The sequence below is a fragment of the Sylvia atricapilla genome, chromosome 7 (assembly GCF_009819655.1).
Source record: "Sylvia atricapilla isolate bSylAtr1 chromosome 7, bSylAtr1.pri, whole genome shotgun sequence".
NCBI classification, from domain to species: domain Eukaryota; kingdom Metazoa; phylum Chordata; class Aves; order Passeriformes; family Sylviidae; genus Sylvia; species Sylvia atricapilla.
The window spans coordinates 32,608,557-32,633,250 of record NC_089146.1 but is presented as its reverse complement, the minus strand read 5'-3'; the positions used below and the strand labels follow the sequence as shown (position 1 = coordinate 32,633,250).

The window sequence follows — 24,694 nt, the reverse complement described above, 5'->3', positions numbered from 1 at the left end:
AGATCTTGCCATATTAACTGATGTTTATATTTTTCTTAATGTTATAGCTCCCCATTCTGAAAGGGCTACCTCGACCCTTTGTTCCTAACCTACTGCTTGAAGCTCAGGTTAATTTTTAAAAAGATATCAGCACCTGTTGCTCCCTCTCCCAGGACAAGTGGGAGCTGGGTATTTGAAAATCCACCTCCTCTCTGCTGAAATAGCCATAGGGAAGAAGCAGCCTTTGCCCTCACCATTTTAGCACTGCCCTGAAGTCTTGTAAAACATCTTTTGGAGACAGAGGGTATCAAAAAGGAGCACTGGATACTGAAAGGAATCGTGGTTTTGCATAGCAATTCATTTGAGGGCACTCTGCACTGACCACAAGCTCACACTTAGCTGGCACAGAAAAAATAATCAGTTCACAGGTGGCTGTAATACCTAATACTGACAGCACAGGAAGGATGAAAGCTGGCTTTATTCCTGATAACTCCACTGCATCTCCATCAGCCAAATACAAGGAGCTAAAATTACCACTGGATACCAACTGTAGCTCCCTTCTGAGTGACTGACAAGACACAGCACCAGCATCTGAAAAAGCACAGCCACTGCTCAGCTGGAAATCATACAACATATTTGCATTCAAAGATAAAGAAAATAAATCAGAGTATGCCTGAGTTTAACCCACAATTCCAACCCACAGCTTTCCACCTGTCCAGCATTAGATATTTCAGCCTGTACTTTAGAGAAGCATTTCTGACTCCAAGACAGTTATTTACACACACCCAGCTACTACAAGAATCCTTTACAGACTCTTCCATTTCTGTCTTCCTTGGCTGGTAAGCCACATGTTTGCTATAATCTTGAATGAAGTAAAACTGTTAAAGTGTGACTAAGTAGAGAAAGCTCTAACCTTCCAGCAGCTCACCTTTAAATTAACCTGAAGCTGATCTTCTGCTTTTTTTGGCAGACATCAATTTCAGCAGAGGATTCAAGGACAGTAAATTATCCTGAACATGGCAGTGTCTGTCCTCACATTGCTTGTGCACCAGTCCTCGAGCAGGGCACAATCTGCATTTTGAGTTTTTAAATGTTTCCAGCAGGAGACATCAAATATTTGGCATGGTACCAGCTGCTGGGAGGTTTGGCTTGATGGAGGTAACTAAATCCACTCCACCTGGCTCATTAACAACCAGCCTGCTCAGAGAGAACATCAATCTTTATGACTACAAGAAACACAGGTCCCAAATCTACTGAACAACTCACACATCATACTTCAGGATTCCTCAAATGCTCATAACACTCAGCCCTGCTACTATACTGCGACATCCTTCTTCCTCCATGGCTGCTAAATGAGAAATACAGATCTCACCTAATTGCTAGAAAGCTTTGCATGCTGCCTTTTAGAATCTGTGTTTCTAAAAGTCAGGAAAACACACTGGTTTGAGATCAGCAGCTCCAGTGATGGGGTATGGTGAGAGGCACTCAGGAACTAAGAGGAAAGAACTTATTTCAGACTAATTTTCGGTAAATTGAACACGGTAAATCTTTTTTCTGAGAAATTAAACAGAATCTGCAACTGAATTTTATATCATCAATCTAACACAAAATGAAAAATCATGAACTCTACCCAGGGAAGAACTTGGCTTTGCTGAGATTGGACTCTAGGAGGTCTTTTCCCACCTAAGTGATTCTATGGCTAGTGTTAAAACACTGGACTGGTTTAGGTTTCAGGTGGCTGCAGGAGGAAGAAAAGCAGCTGTCCTGTGCCCTTCCAGCCCCTTCTTCCTGCAGGATTTGGGCTCAGCTGGTGGGATGCTCAAGCCCTTGGGATGCTCTGCACAGAGCAGAGCAGGGATCACAGACTCTCTTGGGGACCACAGGACACACTGGGACTGACCTGGAAGCACAGACAGGCAGCTGAGCACACCACTGGCGATATTCTATCCCCAAAGAGTCCTCAGCTTCTCCAAGTGCAGACCTTCCCTGTCAACCCCTGGCAGAATGCAATATTGGATCTTAAACTAACACTGCTTTGATTACCTTACTTCCCTTTACTCCCCGCCTCAATTCCAACAGGATTTCAGTGTCTGCTCTGGCAATTGAGTTGTGTGAATAATGGATTTCTGTTTGGGCACTGAACCAAAAAAAAAAGAAAAAAAAGAAAGAGGAAAATAAAAGGAAAGGGAAAAGGAAGAAAAAACTAATGTTTAAAGTAGAATTGAAGAGAGACTGGGGGAGGATTTAGGAAAAACGTAATTTCAAGGTAAGGCAAAATGATTGCTTAATCTGAAAGGAATATTTTGCTTTTGCTAACGACTTCATTTTTTAAAAAAAAGTTAATTTTTTTGTTTCGTTTAGTACTAGTTCATTTACCCAAAAAACCCTCCAAAACATAAATCATTTAATCTAAAAAATGCTGAAAGCACTTTGTCACTGAAATACTACTCCCCAGTTCTACAAATAAAACTTCTAGATGGAACAGAAACTTGGAAACAGGTGTGCTTCAACCCAAACATACTTTTTCAGTGAACTTATTAACACTGAAAAACATCAAATCCTCTTATCTTCTTGGCAAGCACCAGATTCTAGATTCCAACTGCCTAGAACCAAAGACGTGGCACAGGAAAATAAAACTGACCTGCTGTGCTGCAGTTCCTCTCAGCAGCACTGCCAGAACCCCGCTGGCAGCAGTGTTTTGTTCCTAAGCTGCCCCTTTGGCAGATGCTCCATAGCAGGGAGGTTCACCCCCTCCAGCCATGAGTCCTGAGACCTGCAGGTGTTATTCACTGGTCAGCTGAGGCTGGGAAGGATGCACAGACACCCCAGGGTGCCTCAGAGCACCAGGTGAGGCAGAAGGTGCTGAGGATGGAGTTTTTGTGACAGGTCTCAGGCTCATTCCTCCGGGTGCTACAAGGGGAGAGAGTCAGCAGCATCCTGGGCCCCTCTGGACTCTGCTCCTCTGGCTCAGCACCTGCCTCTCTCTGGCACTGCCTGAGCTGAGCAGGAATAAGGAACAGAGAGATTATTCAGCACGGTTATAAATACTGTCCTTAAAAGGAAGACACCATTTATAACAAGTCTGGATTGCTAGGTGGGATGGGGCCCTGAGCAACCTTGTGGCATCCCTGCCCATGGCAGAGGGGGTTGCAATGAGGTGATCTTTAAAGTCTCCTCCCAACTCAAACCATTCTCAAATTCTGTGAATTTCAGCTGCCACAAACCAAAGAAACCCTGACGCCCAAGCTGACTGTACAGGGAGGAAAATACTCCTCAGCTTCTGAGCTGTGCCGAGATTTGTTAACCAGTAGAGTAGAAGAGCCTGAATCCAGCAAAATCACATGACCTTTGCATTAATCCCTGTTGTTGATCTAACAATTTTCTGATTAAAACTATTAAGCCTTTGGGTATGACTTATTTCATATATTTGATTACTCAGACACCATGCTGTTCACTGTCACAGAGAAATCCTCTTTGCTACTAATAGTTCTTCTGGTAGGAATCTCAACAAGCAGAAGCAAATTAATAAATGATGACATGGGAATTCCAGCAAAATAGACTGATGACTTGTGGGTATGATTCTGAATAATAACATTTTATGATCTATTCAAGAGCACTTGCTAATAGGCAAAAATTCACTTATGACATTGTCAGAAACATTTATAAAATGCTTGGAAAATGAACTGTTACTTTTATGAGTCCTACTTGTTATTTCATCAGGTTATTGTTATCGTTGCTTTTACGTATGTGTTCTCAGGTTGCACTCCCTGCCATAATGACTACTCTGCACAAGCTGCACCATGGGCATTTCTCAAAACAAGGTCTGCCTCGACATTCCTCGTTTCAATCTCATTTTCTACTATTAATGCAGCCTAAAACAGATACGGGAAAATGACAATAAAAAGGGTGGCCAAATTCCCTCACCAGACTGAACCCAACATGTTTATATATTTCTTAACACCCAAATCAAACAACTGTGAAATTACCTCTGAAGGACAAGTACTCCTGTCTGGTCTGAAGTTCTACCTGCTGACCCTGAGCCAAGGCCTGCTGTTTGAATGTCCCCTGACTCACCACACTCAAAGTGCTTGTACCACTTAAAAAGACAAAAGGAGCCAAGCCCACGAAATATTATTTTGGTCACTCTCTTCAAAAAATGACACACAACATGCTTTGGCTACTGCACAACTGCATTTGAAAATGAAAAAGTTCTGACCATGTTCATGTTTTGTGAACTGGAAAGTTTTCAGGGAGCTCCTTTCATCTGGTCGATGCACAATTATGTTTGTCAGTGCTAATCAAGGCTGCCCAAAATCAAATGGCAGACACTTGCAGCTTCCTGCCCAAGAACACATTACTAAGAGGTAATTATTCCATTCCTTGTCGAATAACCAAAACAACCACTCTGAGAAAAATCACCAGTAATTCCTGAGGTGTCTGTAAATATAAAAAAAGAGCTTTCAAATAATTTTTTTTTACCTGAATAATAGATCAATGTAGCCAATGACACACACAATCCAATTTTTAGTACAATCATCAATTTTCCTATATTGTTCTTTTGGCTTCACAGACTTTCCCAAACATATCCATTGACCTTCACCAGCTAAATAAAAAACATCCTGAAAATTTTATTTAGAAGAAGCATATAAAAAACTCTCTATTCTATGCATTACTTCACATTGTGCTTCTACACATTATTTAATTTAATTTGACTTATTACACTGCTGCCTTTTGTTGATACAGAAGAGAAGCACTCAAGGGATATGGACCAGACACTACGAGCATCTTGCACGTGTTCGGTAACTTATTAACAGAGATTAGAGACATTCCTAGGTGGGAGCAGACACCTAATAATGACAAAGTAATGAGATTACTATTGTCTTCTCATTACTCCTCATCCATGCTAAAGTACTGCAAATCACAAATTACAGACTCCAGCTACTACATAAAACCCTGCTGTCCATACTATGTGCTCTGTGGAGCCACTTCATTATTACAGATTAACCAATTTAAGAAACAAAAAGCCATTTCTGTGCCTCTAGGCTGAGCACAAGTGTTACATCATTGAAGTTCAAGCAAGCCCTTGAACCTTTCAAAACTGGTGTTGTTTTGACAGCAAAGCCTTCAGAGAAACCCCTCAAATCAGAGCTTGACCCATCTGGGACTTGCTCCCAAGTTGTCCAAGCTCCAGCTCAGGCCAGCAGCAGTTTGTTACCTGGGCCAGTGTGACCAGAAAGGATGGCTTTTTAACATGGAGAGAAAGGACACTACAGGGGATTCAAAGGTGAGGCTTTAGTTGAAGAAAGAGATTTTTTAGCCCCTGCTCACCTCTCTCCTGGCACAGGCTGGCAGCATGGACAGCACACGGGAGAAAGAAAATGGTGACCAAAATGGTCAAATGGTGACTCCTTTTGGCAAGTGAACAAACAGACTCCACATGGAAAGGCCTCCTGTGTCTGAGCTGTCACCCTGATTTTTCAGCCTTCTGATAGTTTACATTCCTGGACTGGAGCCTTCTCATGCATGGTAACATAAACCAAGTGGATTGTTTTTGCATTCCTCTCTGTAATGGACTTCTGGTTTGACCAGTGGGGCTGGAGAGGTGTCAACCTCGTCCCCCAGTTGCTGATCAAAGCCCAAACTCTATTTAAACCCTGAACCCAAAAATAAAGTTCTTTTTCTTGCTTCTCAACCTGACAGGTGAGTGTCATTTCTCGTGTCCGTCTGGTGACACTGAGCCACGGAGACACTGAGTCGCACAGCCAAGCACAGGCCACTGAGGACACTGTTCAGCCACGGAGGATGGAGGGGAGGAGGCAGGAAAGGACAAGAAGCCTGATGGCAAACTCTTCTGCAGCACAGCTGACACCAGCAACTTCCTCGTGAAGAGAAGTGAGCACCAAGTCACGAAGTCCGACATTTACATGGAAATGAGGGTGGCAACAGAATACAGAGACAACCCAAAGTAGCCTAATCAACTCACCCCAGGCCCAAATGAACTGTTAAGATTATGATATGCTGGATTTTGGCATTTAACAGGGTCCAAAAAAATTTTCTTTTCATCCCTTCAGGCAGTAGGAACACTGAGCAATAATGCCAAGCATGGATGACAGAATGACTGGATAAATCACTGGATTTTAGAGCTGAATTCTACAAAAGACGCCTAAGTAAATGAAAATAGGAGCACACAATACAGCTTTCAGCAGGGCCATTGCTTGCACAGAATACTGAGCATGTGTACAATGCTAAGCATGGACACAGGCTTTATGCTATTTCACCTGTAAATGACACATCCCAGTTTAACAGAACTCCCTTCTGACCTCCTACTGCCAAGTAACCAGCTATTCCAGGTAAAACACATTAAGCAAAGCTGACACTTACTCCAACTTTTATGCAAAAAAAAAAAAAAAAAAAAAAGAAGACTACTTTTTGCAAAGGAAATCTAGGAAAGAGAACATCACAGAAGGAAATAAATAAGGTTACGAACAAAGCAACTACATCAGTGAATTGAGAGAAGAAGAAACAATTTGACTCTTTTTCCAACTTCAATTTTAGAGACTCTTCCAGATCTCTCATATTCAATCAAGACTTCAGAAAGTCTTCAGAGGAGTATTAAGCAATGATTCTAACCTGCCTGGTAACCTGGCTATTTCCTGGTGAAACCTTCTCAGTTTAAGTGGATATTGATCACACCTAGTGACAATGTTTGCCTCAGGCTGGTGGGGTGGGCAGAGTGTCCCAACACGGTTTTTTTTGTAACTAAAACATGCACAGAATAGTTGAAATGAAAAGGGTATTGTGAGACTTCCTTGTTGAAGAAGAGACACTTCAAAGGCCTGGCTTCTGAGGGACCAGTGCCACAGAGAACAGTTTGATCAGAGATCAATGAGCAGCTGCCATGGAACACACTCTCCATCCCCAGCACTGGTTGGTGCACAGAGAAGGATGCTGGCACAGTTTTAGCAGTGTTAATACACGGTGCTCCTCAGCAATGCCAGCCTCCACCTGCACACATCCTGCTGCCCTGGACCTACAGCAATCATCACACATCAGCTCAGACCACTCATGCAAAATGCAGAGTGAGCTCTTTGCTCTCCTCGACATTCTGGATGTGTCATTTTGTACCTGTTGAAAATTTCTTTTTCCCCCCATTCTCACAAGCTAACAAGAAAATCACACAGATTTAAAAATAATTCAGGACAATCCATGCTCTTCAAGCAAAGCAGCCCTTATTTCTTTCTGCCAGGTTCTAATGCCTCATAAACAACCCACCATATTAACCATTAAACAATGAATCATTTGTTACCACCCTGTAATTGTCTCCTGAGACCAGTCTCAGCTAAAAAAACCACCTGAAAGAGGAATTCTCTATTTCAGATACAGTATCAGGCTCCAAAGTTGTACAATTTTGCCACTTTTCAGATGATAGCACAGTCTCACTGTGACTAAGGACTGCAAAATTGTGCCCCATGTAATTGAATCTAAAGATTTGACAATAGTGACCTTATCAAGAAATGAAACTTTTGGCTGAGGTTCAAACCATACACAAGAAATAACATCTTGCTGGCTGTTTGTAAACGTCACATAAAAATGTAGTTATTCATTATTAGCAACTTGTACACCGACCACTCTGCAGGTCTAAACTGCTGCCAAGGGGAGGATTACTCAGTACAATCATTTCATTTACATCTTAGTCTTGTATTAATTTTGGCAGCACAAGCAAGCATCCCTGCTGGTGACTCTAACAGAGTTATCCCAAAGAGAGAATTATTCAGACCACAGGCTAAAAACTGAGGATAGAAGTAGTTCTGGGAGCTGGATTGATATTCTGAATGCCCACAGAGCTGCTGACCTCAGTGAGAGCCCTGATTTAGTACAAATATCTCACTGTTGTGGTAATAAGGCCAGCCATGACCACACACAACCTGCACTGGTGAGCCATCCCCTTTTGGATAAAATGGAACAGAAGGCTCCAGGCAAAATCCTGAGCTCTATCAGCCCCAGGCTTTCAAGAGTAACAGAGTCTACTCAGAAACCTGAAAGTTTCATAAAAAACTCAGTGAGGAGCCATTGTACATACACACAATTGCTCTGCAACAAAACACCATTTTAGGAGGCACAAAAAACCCGGGGGGCTTTTTAAGAGCTCACCTTTCCTGCTCCTGCAGACGGCCTTGAGGACACGGTGGCCAGGCCCACACTGTCCCCGGTCGGTCACACACGGCCCCTGTGACACCAGCCACTCGTGACACCGCGCGTCCTCGCACGGGATGGCCTCCACCAAATGGGGACAGCCTGCCAGCGTGCCCACTGGGTCCACAACCACCTGCCTCTGCCTCAGCCTAAAGCCTGCAAAAAGCACAGCAGAATTAACTGGACAACAGAAAAAATACTCATACAGTAATCCAGCGGCAAGAGGGCTCTATGGGGCATCTGGAGCTGTGGATTTAAAGACAGACAAGAGAACAATATTTACAAACTGGATTGATTGGGACTGTAGGTGCCCAGGCATGCAGAATCTAACAGTGTGCAAAGAACTCCAGCAACCCACATTTTTCACATTTCTTTTCCCCTTTCATCATCGTTACATAGAAATACATATGTCAGGATACAGAAATTTAGCAGTGATGCATACATTAATGTTATAACAGCATTAAGATAAAAAGAGAGGACCAGTTAAGGAACTGAAGATATAAATGACATCTATATTCTGCCTGGGAATCCACTAACAAAAAGATTTGTTTTGAGACACAGCAGAGCAGTTTACTAAGAAATTAGTATTCTGTTTTATGAAGGTGTAAGGTTTTCTGATACATAATGCATATCAGACCTCTTTGAAATGACATCCTATTAAACTGGAAGATTCAAATGAAAAGTGGAAGAAAAAGGTTACAGAAATAATCATAGAATTGATTACATAATCTACCTCCTTCTGAATAAAACCAAAAGTCATGTTGCTATATACAATGCAGAACTAACACACTATCTTTCAGCAAGTTCTGTTATGTAAATGACACAGAATTATAAGAAAAAGGGAGAAAAAAAATATATGGGTTTTTTTCCTCTGACCACCTTAGAGTAGGGGCAAATTTTCAGCATTAGTAGAGGCCACATGGAAATGCTTTGGTCATGAAACAGAAAATAAAACGAAAAATAGGACATTCCAGAAAATACAACAGATCAAGCTTCCACAGTTCTCAAATGAGCAAAAAGAAATTATGAAAACAATTGAAACAAGAAACGCTTTTGCAGATATGATTATTATTTTCTATTATCGCTCTTTTTTGTTTGAAAATTTTTGACCAGTCGAAATCATTTCACATACTTCAGCAGTTTTCAGGAAAGCCTAATTTCCAAACGATAATATCCATTCCCTGCCACGCACTCCAAGAGCCCTCTTTGGAACTTCAGGCCTCAAGGAAAGGCTCAGCGAGGAATCTCCACGTGTCGCAGCAACAGACATGTACAGCAGTCAATTAAAATCCAGGGGAGGCTGAATTACACTCACACATCCTTCTTCCAGGAATTCAAACCAAACCCTCAACAATGAGAACAACCTCTTGGGTCCACCTGAGTCCAGATTTCAGGGCTGTGGGATGCACCTCCATCCTGATACACTGCTCTGGAAGCCAGGCACACAGCAGGACTTGCAGGGCGGATCAGAGAGGGGCAGCCTGGCAGCTGCCAGCCCAAGAGATCATCCTGCACAAGTTCAGTGCAGGACAAAAGCACCTGAATCAGCTTGAAAAAAAACTTCCTTTTTCTTCTGACATGAATTACGGCAAAGAGCTTTTAAAGGTCAGATTCCACTACACACATCCAGAAGCTTCGTCCTGTGTTAGATTAACTTTTTTAAAAACCACATTAGGCTCCCAGTGTCCAATGTGACACCTCTGCCTTTGCAGCCTTTTTGCAATATTCCACTGCTCACCTCTCCCTCCGTGGCGGTGCTGGCAGCTCTCAGGAAGGCAGGGACCCCACGGGGACCACGAGGACACGGCGCACTCGGCCGGACACGGCAGGTGACACACCTGGGAGGTGGCAGGGGCAGGACCCTGGCAAAGCTTCCCATCCACTGGTCTGGTAACTAAGAGGGAAAAAAAATAATAATAAAGAAAATCAGTGCTGTAACTTTGTCCTGCTGGCCTTAGTTTTCCAGAATGCACTAATATCCAGTTATTTTTCAGGGTGTTCTCTCCCCAGGGCAAAAAGTTAATCCTGTGTTCAGAAAGACACTTAGAAGTTTTATCTAAATCACCTATATTCAGCAAGCCAGTTAAAACTAAGCTTAGTGTAATCAGGTCAGTTAAAAACTAGATTGAGTGCTGATTTCCAACAGCACTGGAATAACAAACCGGGATCTAATCCCACCATTTATGACCAAGGAGACCTGTTCAGACAGGACTGAAGAGAAAGACACCTAAGAAGGGAATCCAAAAAGCTCCCACTGCAACTAGTGAGTAAAACCCAAGCCCAGGGGACTCTCCCCATTCCCCCGCCCTTTGGGGCACTGCCATCTCTGGATTATGGATGCAGTGTCCAGACCTTGGAATTTTCTTCATCTACTTCCAATAAAACTGAGCAGAGCTCTCGGATTCTTCTGCACAGACACAAGCATGAAGCATCTTCCCTGCCTAGGAGGAGAGATGTTTACCTGAGCTGCCTGCACCCATGGATCTCCAATCCTCCTTATCCCAGAAATGAGCCAATCCCAAACCCTGCCAAGTACCAGTTTAGTTGATACTGACAATGGATTTGTAAAGTTGACTCTCTTTGTGTTTTCATTTATCCTAAGAGATTTCTAGATTCAATTAACTTCTCTCACCTTTTTATTTGGGGCAGAGAGAAGGAAGCAAAAGAAAGGGAAAGAAAGACTCTTAAATCTGTCCTCTGAGTCATTATATGATATTGCATTTTAATTACATTATGGGTTGAATTTGGCTGTCTCTTTAGATAAATCAATATCAAAGCAGTCTTTCAAAAGGCGAAGGCTTGTTTGAGTTTACTTTGCCATGGCATTACCAAGACTTCATTAATTTTTATAGCTACTGAGTTTGTTTTATCCTCATTTTTATTTTTCATGTCTGTTTTTCTTTGCTTCCATGCATGGAATTTATTTCAAAAGAATTTGTAAAAACATGCCCAATATATGACTAATCTTTCCTTTTTCTGATATTACACCATTTTCTTTAAAATTAATCATTTGAAGAAAAACACAACCTTTTTTTTTTAAGACGTAAGACTTTAGCTCTCAGTATCTCAAATTCTGATTTGCACATCCTGAAGCTGAGTTTAGACCTATCAGTCTGAAGTGATATTCAGACCAATATCAGGGCTTATGATCCCAACTCATCAGGATAACAGGATTAAACAACAGTGTGATTTAATTCTAAGCTGAAAGATAATACATTGGTAAAAAAGACCATTTTCTGAATGTTTTCTGAGACCCTGTAAGGCCTTTGACATGTTCATTTAAAGATTAGAACGAGGTGGCATAAATCAAATTCATCTGAATGCTCACATAAAGAGACCTCTTCTAGAGACCTTGCAAGTGAAGTGACAGAATGAGATAAATACTAGAGTTTTAAGGATAAGAGTATTTATTTTACCAAGAAGTCTCATGCATGGCTTAACTGCCTCTCAGCACCAAGCCTTGCAAAACTGTATCAGTTCTCTGAGTTCACCTGGAGAAAGGAAATAAAACTGAGTACAAATGGTCAACCCAAGCAATAAAGTCCAGTCCTGCTTTGCTCTAACTCAGGGTGTCATTGCCAGCAAAGGCTCTTCCCACCTCACTGATTTTTAGGCTGTTTCTACACTGAATTTAACCATCGAAATGTTGAAGTCTAGATAGAGCTGGGTGGTCTCCTTCCTTGAAAACCAACCAGTGCGCCCAAAGCTATTTTAAACTCATCTTGGATTAAAATAATCAAGAAAAATTGATTGCAAAAAGTTAAAGGGGCTACTGCCCAACCCACATTCACGGATGACTTCTTCCCATTCTGATGGAAATCCCTGCCTTCCTCTCCCTGCCAACCACCCTCCTGCTCCTCTTCCTCCCTTGGGCTGATGCCCTATTTAATTCCAGCACTGGCAGCTCTTTTCCCAGGACCTACATCTTATTTGGCACTGGAATAAGGCTGCTTCTTTGCTCACCTCCTTAAGTAGTTCTTTGCATTCTAAAGAAGGTAAATCAGAAAATACCATTCTGATCAAATACCCAAATACATTCCAAGTCTCTGCCAGCTTATACTCCTCACTCTACACTGACTGCAATCTTCCAGTCAGTCTTCAGGAATAAGACCAGAACAAAGAACCCAAGCTGTAATGATAAATGCATATACAATACTATCCTTTTCCAACACCTGGCAGGTGGAGAGACACTGTTTCCACCCAGATTGACAGGATGAACCAGCAGGGTCCTATTTAAAACAGATTTTCATTCCTTCTTCAGATATTTGATGGAAACCTCTGATTTCCATCTGGCTTATTTCAAAGCTCGATAAGATTTTCTACTGTCATTTGTTCATACTCTAACAAATTTATCCTTTTTTTATTATAAAGGAATGATAAGGGGGACTTTTTCTGTGAACCTTCTAAATGCCAAAATTTTCACACACTGCAGCGTCCAAATGGCACAGGTAGCCTGGCTGGGGATGCCCTACTCAGGAAAAAACCTGACATTATGCCTATGATAAATGAACACAGCTGCCAGGAATGTCTTTAGGAATGGGCCAGCCTTCTGATTTCATTCAATAATTGACTCTGTACTGGCATGCTCCTGCATTCATATTTAAAAAAAAAAAAAAAAAAAGTGCTTTTTGGAGTAATTATTTTCCTTGGAACAACATTAGCCACATTGTTTGGAGGAAGGTGAAAGGCAGAAGCCAAGGAAGCAAAGAGAGGGAGAGGAAATATCTCTGATTCAAGTAGGAGCTTATTTATGACGCTTGTTCGTACCTTTTAAAATCCTGTGTTCTTCCCAATCTATAGAATAAACTTGAAAAAGCAATCAAGTACTAATCTGGGAGTCTCTGAAACATTGCACATTTCTATAGCTGTTATATTGAATCTATCCTTTATAAATGCAACTGCAGCTGTTCCCAGCACCAGTGTCTTGCCTCAAGTTTGAATTTTACTATTTGCTGTTATTTTCAGGTTATTGCTACCAGCAGGAGATAATAAATTGGGTTCTAAAGTGTCTTGTTTCCCTATATATTTTTACTGAGGTAATGATTTGGAGGAAGAGTGGAAGAGGAAATCAGCTCTGATATGATTATTTCCATAATGTAATTTTAAGCCAATAAATAAATTATCTTTGAATAGAGTCACATGGACAGATACTTGCAGGCACACACACCCACACTATGTTAAAAGCAATGCTGACCAGACAGAGGCAGAAATGTATAGGATGGCATTTTGTTTGCAGGGGGTCCTGTCAAATACGGTTTTTCAACTCCTCAGGAGGTAAATAACACTTTTTTTCCTGGACTGTACCTACATTTCGCTTTTACAATGAAAACCCAAGTATTTTTCATACTAAAACCAAAATGAGACTTTTCTAAATATCACTAATATAAAATCTGGAATAATCAGAAAGATTATCAAGTCTGCCTCTTACATATTTTAGGTAATACACAATTGTCAAGGAAATAAATCCAAATGCTTATCATATGGCAAAACTAATCTGAACTAAAGATTGCCAGGATACAAGGCAGGCCCAAAAAAGGGATGGCACATCCTTGTGAAAGCTCTTACTGCCTTTGCTGGGTCTTACAAACCAAAGACACTTGGATCAATACAAAGGGAAATTACTTGAGAAAACCACAAAGGAGCGAGTTATGTTATAAAAACACCTTCATGTGTAAAACACAATAGGGATAAGTAATTTCTCTAACCTGAAAGACATTTTTATGGGAAAAACAAAACACAGAACAAGGGAGAGGTGGTGAATGCAATCTGACCAGCCTGGAAATGGCACCAGCCCCAGCCCCTTGCATCCCTCTGTTAAGGGTCTAATGCACCCCATGTCTGATGGAAAGGATTCCTTTATGCTTTGAGGAAGAACCAATTAGTTTTGAAGCCACTAAGCACAAAGTTGGAGGCCTATTTTCAATTAAAATCTATTTAATGGACAAAGAACAATGTATGAATAGAAGGCTAATCACAGCATGAAAGAGGGTTAATAGTGGATTGCCAAGAGCAACAATGGCTTAATGTATTTCAGAACAACAAAAATCCTCATAATTTGGTTAAAGTGACACAGACAAAAAGTATCCCTGTGTCCTCCCTCTGCTGCTCAAGAGGACTGTGATCTCAGCTGGGACACTGCATTGTTTTGCTACAGCAGAATTTGTGGAGATTAACAACAGACTCTACATATCTGGCAGAAGTTCAGAGTGAACACGGGGCTCCCCACCAGCAGCCACATGACTGAGCAGATCAGAAGTCACAATTCATTAAGAGTGTCCAGGAAAAACAGCATAGGCAACAGGGATGCTGGGATGGCAGCAAAGGGAATGATGGGAAGGAAAAAAAAGGATTCTGTGGGATATTTGAGCATTTGGCTGTTACCCAAAAAAAGCTGGAAATCGCTGGAGCAGACCACTGGAGAGGGTGAAAGAAGAAACAAGGAAAACAGGGAAGAAAATCTACAAAACAGGGAAGAAAATCCATGAAAACTTCATGAAAGCCTCGTAAGAGTGGGAGCTTGGCTCACTGCTGGGTTCAGTGTTCTCCTTCTCAGGAAGGAGAAGCTCCTGTGACTGGCACCAGAACAGCACCTCTGTGGATGTGCCTGTGACACCGAGGTGTGGCCAAAGCTGAGCTGGTGGCACAGCCAGCACAGATCCTGGGAGCAGCCAGGCTGCTCCACACAGAGCTGATCCTGGCACACAAACTTCATTTCTCACCAGTGTCTCCTGTTCCAGGCACCTCTGGCTTCCTTCTCTCTCCCCAGTGTCCCAGTTTGTGGTGTAGCCTCGTACACTCAAATCCTTTTAATTTTTCATCTCACTCCATGGTATTGTCTGAACACAATGAGGCTCCCCTGCCTCAGAACAGCAGCGGGACAAAATTACACAGAACAAACCATCACTGTCTTGAATGGAATTAATCCAGTTTCAGTGACAGGAAATAATTATAAAAATACAGATGCAATTAAAATGTTAGCTTTCAAAGATAAAAGCCTGGACTAAAACCTAGTATCTGATGTGAACTAACTGGGCAGCATATTATTTGCTGCATACCACAGCCAGCTAAACAAATTAAAGTATTTATAAAGGGATAACTATTCATGGTCATAACAAATAGCATGTTGACCAAAAAAGAAGGCCTATTATTTATAAGGCACCTCTTAAAAGGCTCACTTCTTTCACTGTCAAAGTCTGTTTAAGCATTACTCACTTCATCTTAGTTTAATTAGTTTCAAGATATGATATAACTGAGAACATTACACCTCTGAAAGACATTAGGGAAAATGTTTTTTTCCTTAATAGATTCAAACTCAAATTTTTGAAATGCACATTTAAACACCACTGTCAAGCACTACAACAATCTGAGTAAAATCATTTCCTCTCCTGCTTCTACAGGGTTTCCCCTGAAGAAGCCAGCTGTTACATATTTATTTTTCCATTATGTGAGTTGTATCTCATAAATTCTGCTCAGCATTTGGTGAGCTTACAGATCAATAACTTGGCATCCCAGTAATATAAATCTGATACAGACTTCCCTGAATATATTTCACACTTCAGAGGTGTATTTCTCATCTTTTCAAGCTAGTACAGCCATCCCAGTGATAAATAACTAGCTTGGGATGAGAGGGATCCTTGGGGGGGAAAAGGTTCCACTTGAGAATCTTGTTTCTGTGATTCAGGTCAGCTAAGCCCCAGGCTGGATTCTCCTCTTGCTGTACCAGAAGCAGCTCAACAAAGCTTTTTTCACACCACTGCTGACCATCATTTCTCTCCCTCCTACAGTCCTAGTCAAGTTTTCTCATTACTAATATATTCTAACCTATTCCTTTTCAATTTCATAAAGCAGACAAGGAAAACAGGATTTAAACATCAAAGTCCTAAAATTCTAATTTCTGTAGAGTAAATTAATCTTCTCATTTCTGCAGTTTCACCAGCATAAATTTAAAACAAACAAACAAAAAAAAGTGCATTTACTACAGGACTCACACTCCACACAGGACTCCTATCCACTCCAACAGTGCATAACCTGCATCAACTCCTATGGGCAGCTTATCTCCATCAACACAGTCCTTTCCCATAAATATGCAGGATGGCAACAGCCCTAAACAACAACAACCTGCACAACTAATTTCCAGTTCCTGAAGAGCCTGACCTGGTGCTTCACAAGACCCCTGGCACCCAAGGGGATGGTGGCACTTTCAAAGTGGACTTTCCACTGGTATTGTCCTCTTCCCAAAAATACTTCCAGAGTTTACTGAACAGATGCCACAGGCACCAATTTGAAACACTAATCCCCCAGGAGACACACACTGGAAGGTCATGATTCAGAGCAGAACAAAGAACTTGCAGGGAAAAAATCGTGGCACCCTCATTAGGAAGCAGCACATACAGGAGCAAAGGAAGGAAAACAGCAAATTTGGAGCTAAAAAAGACAATAGGGGAGAAAGAAAGGTATGAGAATAAATAGAGAATAACATATGAATGAAAGGACTCCTCAAATTAATCTCTGTGCAAGCCCAAAAAGGCACCAATATCTGAAAAAGAAAGCACAGTGCCAAAATATTTCCCATGTGGGAATCAAGAAGGTCTGAAAAATGCACTCATCAGAAAAGAAAGGAATAGACATTTTTGTCTATCAGCAGCAGGGAGAAAGCTCAATATTTTGTGGAAAACAAGAAGGTATAAAGGCCATAAAACAATCACTCTGAGACTTGTAGAAGTAGGACTTAGATGAAAGTGCAGGGGACCAGTTTCAGCTTCAGACCATTTTGTGATTCTGTCAGTAAAGGGGCTTGTAAGACAAAACTACATGAGGGAATACACACAGGGATGGATCAGAGAGTAACCATTAGACCTGAACAGGTACTTGAGTATTCTCCAAATCCTCAGCTGTAAACAGACTAAAGGAGGTTTTGCTGCTACAGCTGGCAACACACAAATTTATAAAAAAAAAAACCCAATCTGATGTAAAATGAACAAGGTGGAATTGCATCCTAAAAATAAAGCAAAAATTAGTAGAGGCTGGGGAAGTGCAGTGGAGTAAGGCAAGGTACTGTGTCTACTAACAGGTGAGGGTTGAATCCCTCTCAAAGGAAAGAGAAATATAAAAATAATAGAGACTTCTGTAAGAAATAGTTTTGCAGGGTAACACTAAAAGCTATCCAAAAATAATGAAGGAGCAACTATGTCACATACCTGATATTGAAATTAAAGCTCAAATAAAAATAAATATATGGAGGAGAATATGACAGAGAAACTCATTAAGCAAAAAAATGTAAAAAAACCCTTTAAAACCTTGTACAAGCACCAGAATTTTACGTGGATTTTCAGATGAAAAATAACAAAAATTAAGAATATAGGAACCTGGAATGATTTCTGGTGAGTAGGTAATAAAAGATACATTTTATTAGCCAAATTCACTATGCTGAGTAAACAATAAAGAGGATTCAAGGAAGCAAAGCAGTATTTCACAAAGGCCTTTTCAGTCCTGTAATTAACACTTAAGCAGACAGGCTCCAAAAACACTTACAGAAAATTCTGAAAGCAAGAGGTAAATCACATCTCATTCAAACAAGCAAAAAAGGAAAAACACCAAGGCACAGATTTTATGAAAGAATGACAGGGCAGACAGAACCCTAGTTAGAAAACTACAGAAAATATGGAAAGAGCAGCAATCCCAGTCACTAGAGACAGCAGGTAACAGTTCAGAGAAGAGAGGAAATACTTCTGGAGTACTTTATAAAGACCTCCCAGACTACTGATAAAGAGATATAGTTTCCAGATAAATCCGAAAGGCAAAATTAATCAGAAAACAGAAGAATACTCCCTGGTCTTCAGAAAAGAAAGTTAAAAATCCTGAGGTAGAAGACTAAATTTAGGAACTACATATGTTTATTAACTGTTTGAACATAAATAGAGACACCAGACCCAGATTCTAAGAGGAATTTTCATTCCCATATCACTGGAATAATTTATTGTGATTGAGAGGAGAGTTGTACTGCCAAACAAGGAGAGGTTTCATAAACAGAAACATTTCATATTATTGCTGCACAATATTCTTCCCTACCTTTCCCAGATGTCTTTTTTGTTGGGACACTGGAAATTGCTGATATTCACCCAGATCAATTAAAATATATTACAGAAAAATATATTTCAGATAAAATTTCATAAAACCCCAAAAATCTTATCTCTTTTTGTAAGGCCACTTACAGAAGAGAAGAAAGCATTTGTGTCCTGTGGTAGCAGTGTCTGGCTTTGAAAATAAGTTAAGGATGTGCATTTCTACTTTGCTTGAAAGAGTTTTCATATGAGTGAACAGATTTACTTTCAAAAAGAGGTACAAAGAAGGGTAATTACCACCAATCCTACAGTTTGTTCCAGAAATGGGATGTCCAGGCACAGGGATCAGAGAATACCCACAGCTGAGGGGCAGAAAGGGCTGCACCACAAGTAACTCACTTGCATATTCAGTGCTACTTTTTGTGGACAATGTGTCTCCTCTTTAAAAGCAACATCATTCCAAACATGCAGATTTGCCACTTCCATCTCTGGAATTACTAGATTACAACCTCTCAGTGAAAATTAAACACAGATAACTTTCAACATGCTAAAATTCAGGGAGATACTTAAAAACAGCAGGATCTATTGAAAGGTAACCATGTTAAAGTTCAGCCTAAATTAACAAAAGCCTCACAAGTGAGGAGGGATGTGGACGCCTTGGACAGAACAGTCAGCATTAAAACCAGCACAATCTCTTCACTTAGGTTACCTACACACACAGGAACACAGACCTCAGAACTACACATCACTTTACACGTTTACCAATGTAAATTTAGCTGTAACAGCCTCAGAATGCAGGAATGTTTCCAAGGACTTCAAAGACTGCAAGATCTTCTCCTTCCAAATACTCATATTAATAGTATGAACTTCCTCCTCAAAGCTTAAAAAACATATAACTTCACTTGGATCAAGACAGGGATTTTTTAGTTAGGTCACCTCTTGGGGAGAAAAAAATATGAAATCTCATCAATGCATTCCTTAAAGTAATACCAAAGTAAGAGTTTTCTATTTTCAGTATCTTCAAGCTGGAACCTTATAATCAAAGTACAGAAAGATTTCAGTAGACTTGACCTTCTGAAAAAACTGATATATAGGGACTCAAGGAAACAGGTGCTCCCTTTCCAAACACACACATTTTAATAAAAGAAGAAATAGATGGGAAGACTAAGCAAATAAAAAATAGGAGAGGTATCCTTGGGGGATAAAAGAGCTTTGAGCAGTATGTATAAACACATCACAGATGGTACCTGTCTCCAACTAGGATTCAACATATTTTATCCCAGAATGCTGCTGGAGAGAGCACGGGACAAAATCTTCTTTCACATATGTCACTGGGCCCAGCTCCAAATTCTCTTTGGAAGTAACTAGAAGAATAACAACTGTGATGGATGGTAATATCCCATTAGACTCGCTTGTTTGATTCCTGAATGATCCCTTTTAGGACACTCAAGAGGTGAAGAAAGAAAAATTACTGTGCTTTCCATGGTAGCAATTAGACACTATATTTGCTTATCCGTAGAGGATTAACTTCCTTGTCTTCTCCTCACCACTGAAAAACTGGTACAGTAAAAAATGACATGCCCTAGTGATGAATAAAAGTATTTTGCCAGTTCTGATTGCCAGAAGAAAAAAAAAAGCCAAAAAAATGTAATTCCTTATTTATTCAAAGAACAAAAATTAGTCAGCTAGTAAATGAGACACACTGAATATTACTGGACAAGGAAGTATAACAGGGAAGGCTTTCCCTGTGTTCCATTTGCATGTGACTGTGCTGGCAGAAGATGGGATTTTCACTTTCCAAGCACTACTGCTTTGAAATTACAGTAATAGGTCATACCTTGTAAAATTGCTCTGCACATCTGGGTTTTTTTTTCAGTTGCCTATATGATTTTTTTTTTCTTTTTTATGAATAGAAGTGTAAATACAAGGAATATCTCACAGTTTTGGGTTTTTTTTTTTAGCTGATGAAAGGGCTTGCAACTTTTAAGCTGAACTGAACCTTGAGCAAGGGAAAATGCTGCAGGTGGGTCACACACTGGATGTGTAGCACTACTCTAGTCAAGAGATAGGTAAAGCTCAAGGCATTCAGAGGCACCACTCTACTCTTCCTGAGAAATTCACAATTCTGACAAAGAATGAAGTGTGAATGAATCAGTTCAAGCTCTCTGCTCACCAACCTGCCTCGCAGTGGCTGCAACAACACAGGAGTGCTCAGAAGGATGAAGAAAGTCAATAAATGCCACACACCTTTCATAAACAGCACTTTTCTAACTCTGAAAGTCCCCTGCATCACACACTTGTGTGGAACAAGAGAGAGGGGTTGTGCTGGGAGAGCAAAGTAGTGCCAGATGTCTGGGAGAGGTGAATCAGCCACTGTGCATGGGCTGAATAGAGATTAGAGCAGGTCTGGCTTTCTCTAACCTCAGAGTCTGTGAGGGATGCTGGTACACACATGGGGCATCCAGGAAACACTTGATCCTCCTATGTAAGTAAATAAATCTAAGGTACAATATTGTGTTGTTATTATCTTACATCTCTGCTCATAAACACATTCTGCAAGAGCACCACATTGAGTAAATAAAACAGCCTATGATGAATTATTCACTGTGAATCTGTAACTACTTATTATTCTTCTAAAGGAAATATAACTCACTTCCAGAGTCCAAAACCCATCTGTCTGCTCAAAAGTTGTGACAATATTATTTTTGCTTTCCCCTTCAAATCACAAGAAAGATTGTGTATCAATCTGAAGCAGAGGCTAAAGCCATATCCGGAATGGTGTGTGACAACCTGTTTTATATTCTAAACTAAGACTACACTACAGATAAGTGCATTCAGCTACCAGGGGGCTGGGTTCTCTGATATATGACAGAGGAAGAAAAGTCAACTCCAAGCATAATTTACTTCCTTCATCCTTTGTAACTCTCCCAAATGCAGGTGAACAACAGAACTGGCAGCAATTCATCCCAGGAGGCTGCAGCTCCTGGCAGTTCCTCCAGTGCCCAGCAGCACCTCCCTGTGTGAGCACGGACACAAGGAGAGCATCAGCAAGCCAAAGGCTACCAGTGACTCCACTCCTTTATCTACTTCCTTCTCCCTGTTTCCCCTGCCCAGATGCACTCAGGCCAGCAGTGCAGAGTGGCCCTCCACACGCACCCTCCTTCAGCTGCTGTGCCCCCAGCTCCACGATGATCTGGGCACAGTAGACCACCCGCGTTTGGATCCCACCTCCACAGAGCCCTGCCTGCTTCTGCTGCTGAGGGTCCTGCTGCTCAAGGAGCAGAGACACTTGGCAAGCTTTCCATTCAGAAGTCCTCCAGGCAAACCTGTGGGAATAGAAAGAGAACAGATGAAATGAGTTTTTGGAAGACTACAGGTAAGGGAGAGGTACTTTATTGGATAACTAGATACAATTGGTTTAATCTTTATAGCCGATTTTAAGCTTTATAGCAGCACTTTCCTATCCAGAACAGGATGTTTGGAAACATTTTGAGTGTTAAATTTACATAGGTTAAGTATGTGCTATTTGTCTGGAGCACTTGTGTAAAACTTTTGACAGAGCACCAATCTCCAAAGTGCTCTGAAACACTAAATCATCCTGACAGCACCTTTGAGCACCATGTAAAAAACAAGTGAAGATTAAGAGGTTTGATTAAGTGTGAACAGTAGCTTTCAAACATGTGTCTCAAAGCACTAAACCACCCCTCTCTGGACAAGAGCTGGACACCTCACTCTGAAATACCCTTAACAGCTGAAATCCTGCATAAGTGGATGGAGCTCCAAGCACTTGAAGGTTTTCCACAGGGGACACCTTTGTAAGTGCTTAAGGTACTGCCAGTTCCTTCAAGGGATTGGCTAAAGCATCTCAGTTAATTCCACTTTCCACAAGTTGTGATACAAAAAATATTTTCATTCTATATTCCATTCACACCTAAAGAGCATTAAAGGTTTTCAAGGAATTTAAGGCTTTTATTCAGGTAGGTGAATGCTGTACAGACAACAGTTGTTGGTGTGTACCAGCTGAAATGCCAGGAAGAACTTATTAAAACCACAGGGAAAACAGTGCTGTGTATCTGTGGAAAGCAGGATTTATCTCCCCATCATGACTGAAAATGTAGAGCGTATTTCTAACACCACTGTTTCCACAGGCAGAGTTCTCTTTGATTCACAGGTCACAGTATGAGGGGAGTAAATAAGAGCCCAAAGTCTTCCCGAGCTTCCCGAACACAAATCTTAGGCAATATTGTTTTTATAACCAATCTGTTCACACTTGTGCTGCTTTATGCCTCCACTCCTCGAAATTTCCTTGTTTACTTTTACCACGGAATCTTTGGGTTTTGTGTAAGGTAAACTACGTAAAATAATTTCCTTCTTTTACCCTCAAGACAAATGCTCTCTCTTTTTACAGCAGATCCACAGTTGTTAAAACTACATATGTTCCTTAACTGCTGACTGATCACTGTAAACTCAAACTCAGTGGGGTGTCTCTGCAGAAAAAGCCTTCCACATCATAATTCTGTGTGTTCTCCGCAGTGAGTATCTGCTCCTGACTACAGCTATGGCAAGCAAACCTGCATCTCAAAACCATATGAAAAATAAACACACTGATTTCAGCACACATCAGTGTTCTCTTAACTTATTTTGTGAATGATTCTTTTTTTCATTAGCCCCAAAGCACTTCCAAATTCTGTAATGTATTCACGGAAAATATCTGTGAATGCTGCCAATTACTTGCATTTACAGGTACTGTTCAGATGAGCTGTCATGCTCTCTTAAATAACTCACAGCATCTTGTGCAAATCTGGATACACTCACAGGGTTCATTACCCCCAAAGAAAATAATAAAGAACACACTTCTCACATGACAAGTATCTAATACTAACTCCCACAATATATAAAGCACAACCATGAATTCTTCTTCTCATTAGCTCCTTCTGGGAATTCCTAATCCCATTTCTTGGGCCTGCAGTGTTAAATGCAACCATAAAGGCAACGAGAAGTGCTCTTTATCAAACACCAGGTGAAGAGGATTCCTCCTCTACATCCTTCAGAACTCTGTGCTCTTCAGGTCTACTTTTGAAACTAAAATCTTAAATAAAGAACACACGCATCTTTCCGCAGCCATGGAAATAGTTGTTTTAAGGAAGTATCTCTTAAAACAAAAATTGACTAAGGCAAAACTCATTATCAATATCTGGCTTAGGAAGTCAGCTGTGAACTCTGGATCCTAAAGACTCATTTCCAGAGGCGTGAGCATCTGCTTCTCCTATTCTGCGCGAGCTGCGGGAGTTAACACCTATGAAAATTAGGCCATCAGTGATTAAAATTATGCAAAATAACTAAATCTGAGCTCAGAGAGATAATTAAACTTCATCAGCTCCTGACTCTTAAAAAAAAAAAAAAAAAAAGTCCCTTTATATATTCTCCCAGAGTAACTTGTGTGTGAGCAGTGTGCAAGGACAGCTCTCGGTGCTCCGCCAGCGCCAAGCCTCAGCCCCGTCTGCTCCTACCTGCACGAGTCCTCAGCTGTGCAGTGCTCCAAAAACAAATCCTGACCCCCAGGCATTAAGAGACACATTTCCACAGCCATTAACAAGCCCACCAGGAAGTCAAAGGGGTGAAGGGTAGCATTGCTGCTGCTCTCCAAGTGTAACTCCAGAGCCTTCCAGCACAGTTCACTGCACTTCATCTTCAGTCTCTACTACTCCACACTAACGCCTTATCTTTAATTTGAGCAAAATAAACCTCATTTACAAAGTGATACCATCACATCTCTATCTCAGCAATAGGCCTTTTAAAAAGAATCAAGTCTTAAAACATTCCCATCTTCCATCATTTAACTTCTGAAAAGCTTTGAATTTCCAACAAAGCAAAGAGAGTTTTTGCTGTATCCCTGTCTCGTAACGTAGCAACCACAACCAAAATGAATGATATGAAGACATAATCATAATTCTGGAAAATCTATCTATTCCCAGTGAGCATGAAAGCGACACATCAAGGATAAAAAAGATACAATACATTGTTTTAAAACTGATGACTCAGTGACAGTTATGAAACAAACAAGGGCTCAGTATCTTTCCAATTTATAGTAACCTCCTGGTCTCTTTAAGTCTATGGGACATATGCTCTTAGTGTTTACACAAGTTTTATACCTGCATATACCCTTCACTTTAATTGAACTATCCCAACTTTATACCACAATAAAAGAAAGCAGAATCACCTCCTATGCATTTAAGCTTTTTAAGCACTTAATCCTTTCAGAACAAATAACCAAAGGTAAAACAAAGCACAAAGCTCTGGAGTCTTACATGCAGTTAAAGTGTTTTATTTTCTTGCGTTTAGACTATTGATTATAGATGTTATTGTAAACTTCAGTCATAAAATTAAAAGCTCTTCCCATTTAACTGCGAATTTACACCTGTGACACCTACCTGCGATGGGACCTTTAACTTGTAGCTTTG

At 40.8% G+C, this 24,694-nt stretch overlaps 1 protein-coding gene across 1 annotated transcript in view; it reads right to left on the bottom strand.

Annotated features, from left to right (window-relative positions):
- The window catches only part of THSD7B (thrombospondin type 1 domain containing 7B), a 243,242-nt gene that overhangs the window by 154,179 nt on the left and 64,369 nt on the right, over nucleotides 1–24,694 (bottom strand). Inside the window, exons 4-6 of the mRNA XM_066323167.1 lie at nucleotides 21,390–21,559; nucleotides 9,911–10,066; nucleotides 8,131–8,328 (exon numbers count right to left, since the gene is read on the bottom strand). Coding sequence (XP_066179264.1) covers nucleotides 8,131–8,328; nucleotides 9,911–10,066; nucleotides 21,390–21,559 — 524 coding nt within the window. The remainder of the gene's footprint in view (nucleotides 1–8,130; nucleotides 8,329–9,910; nucleotides 10,067–21,389; nucleotides 21,560–24,694) is intronic.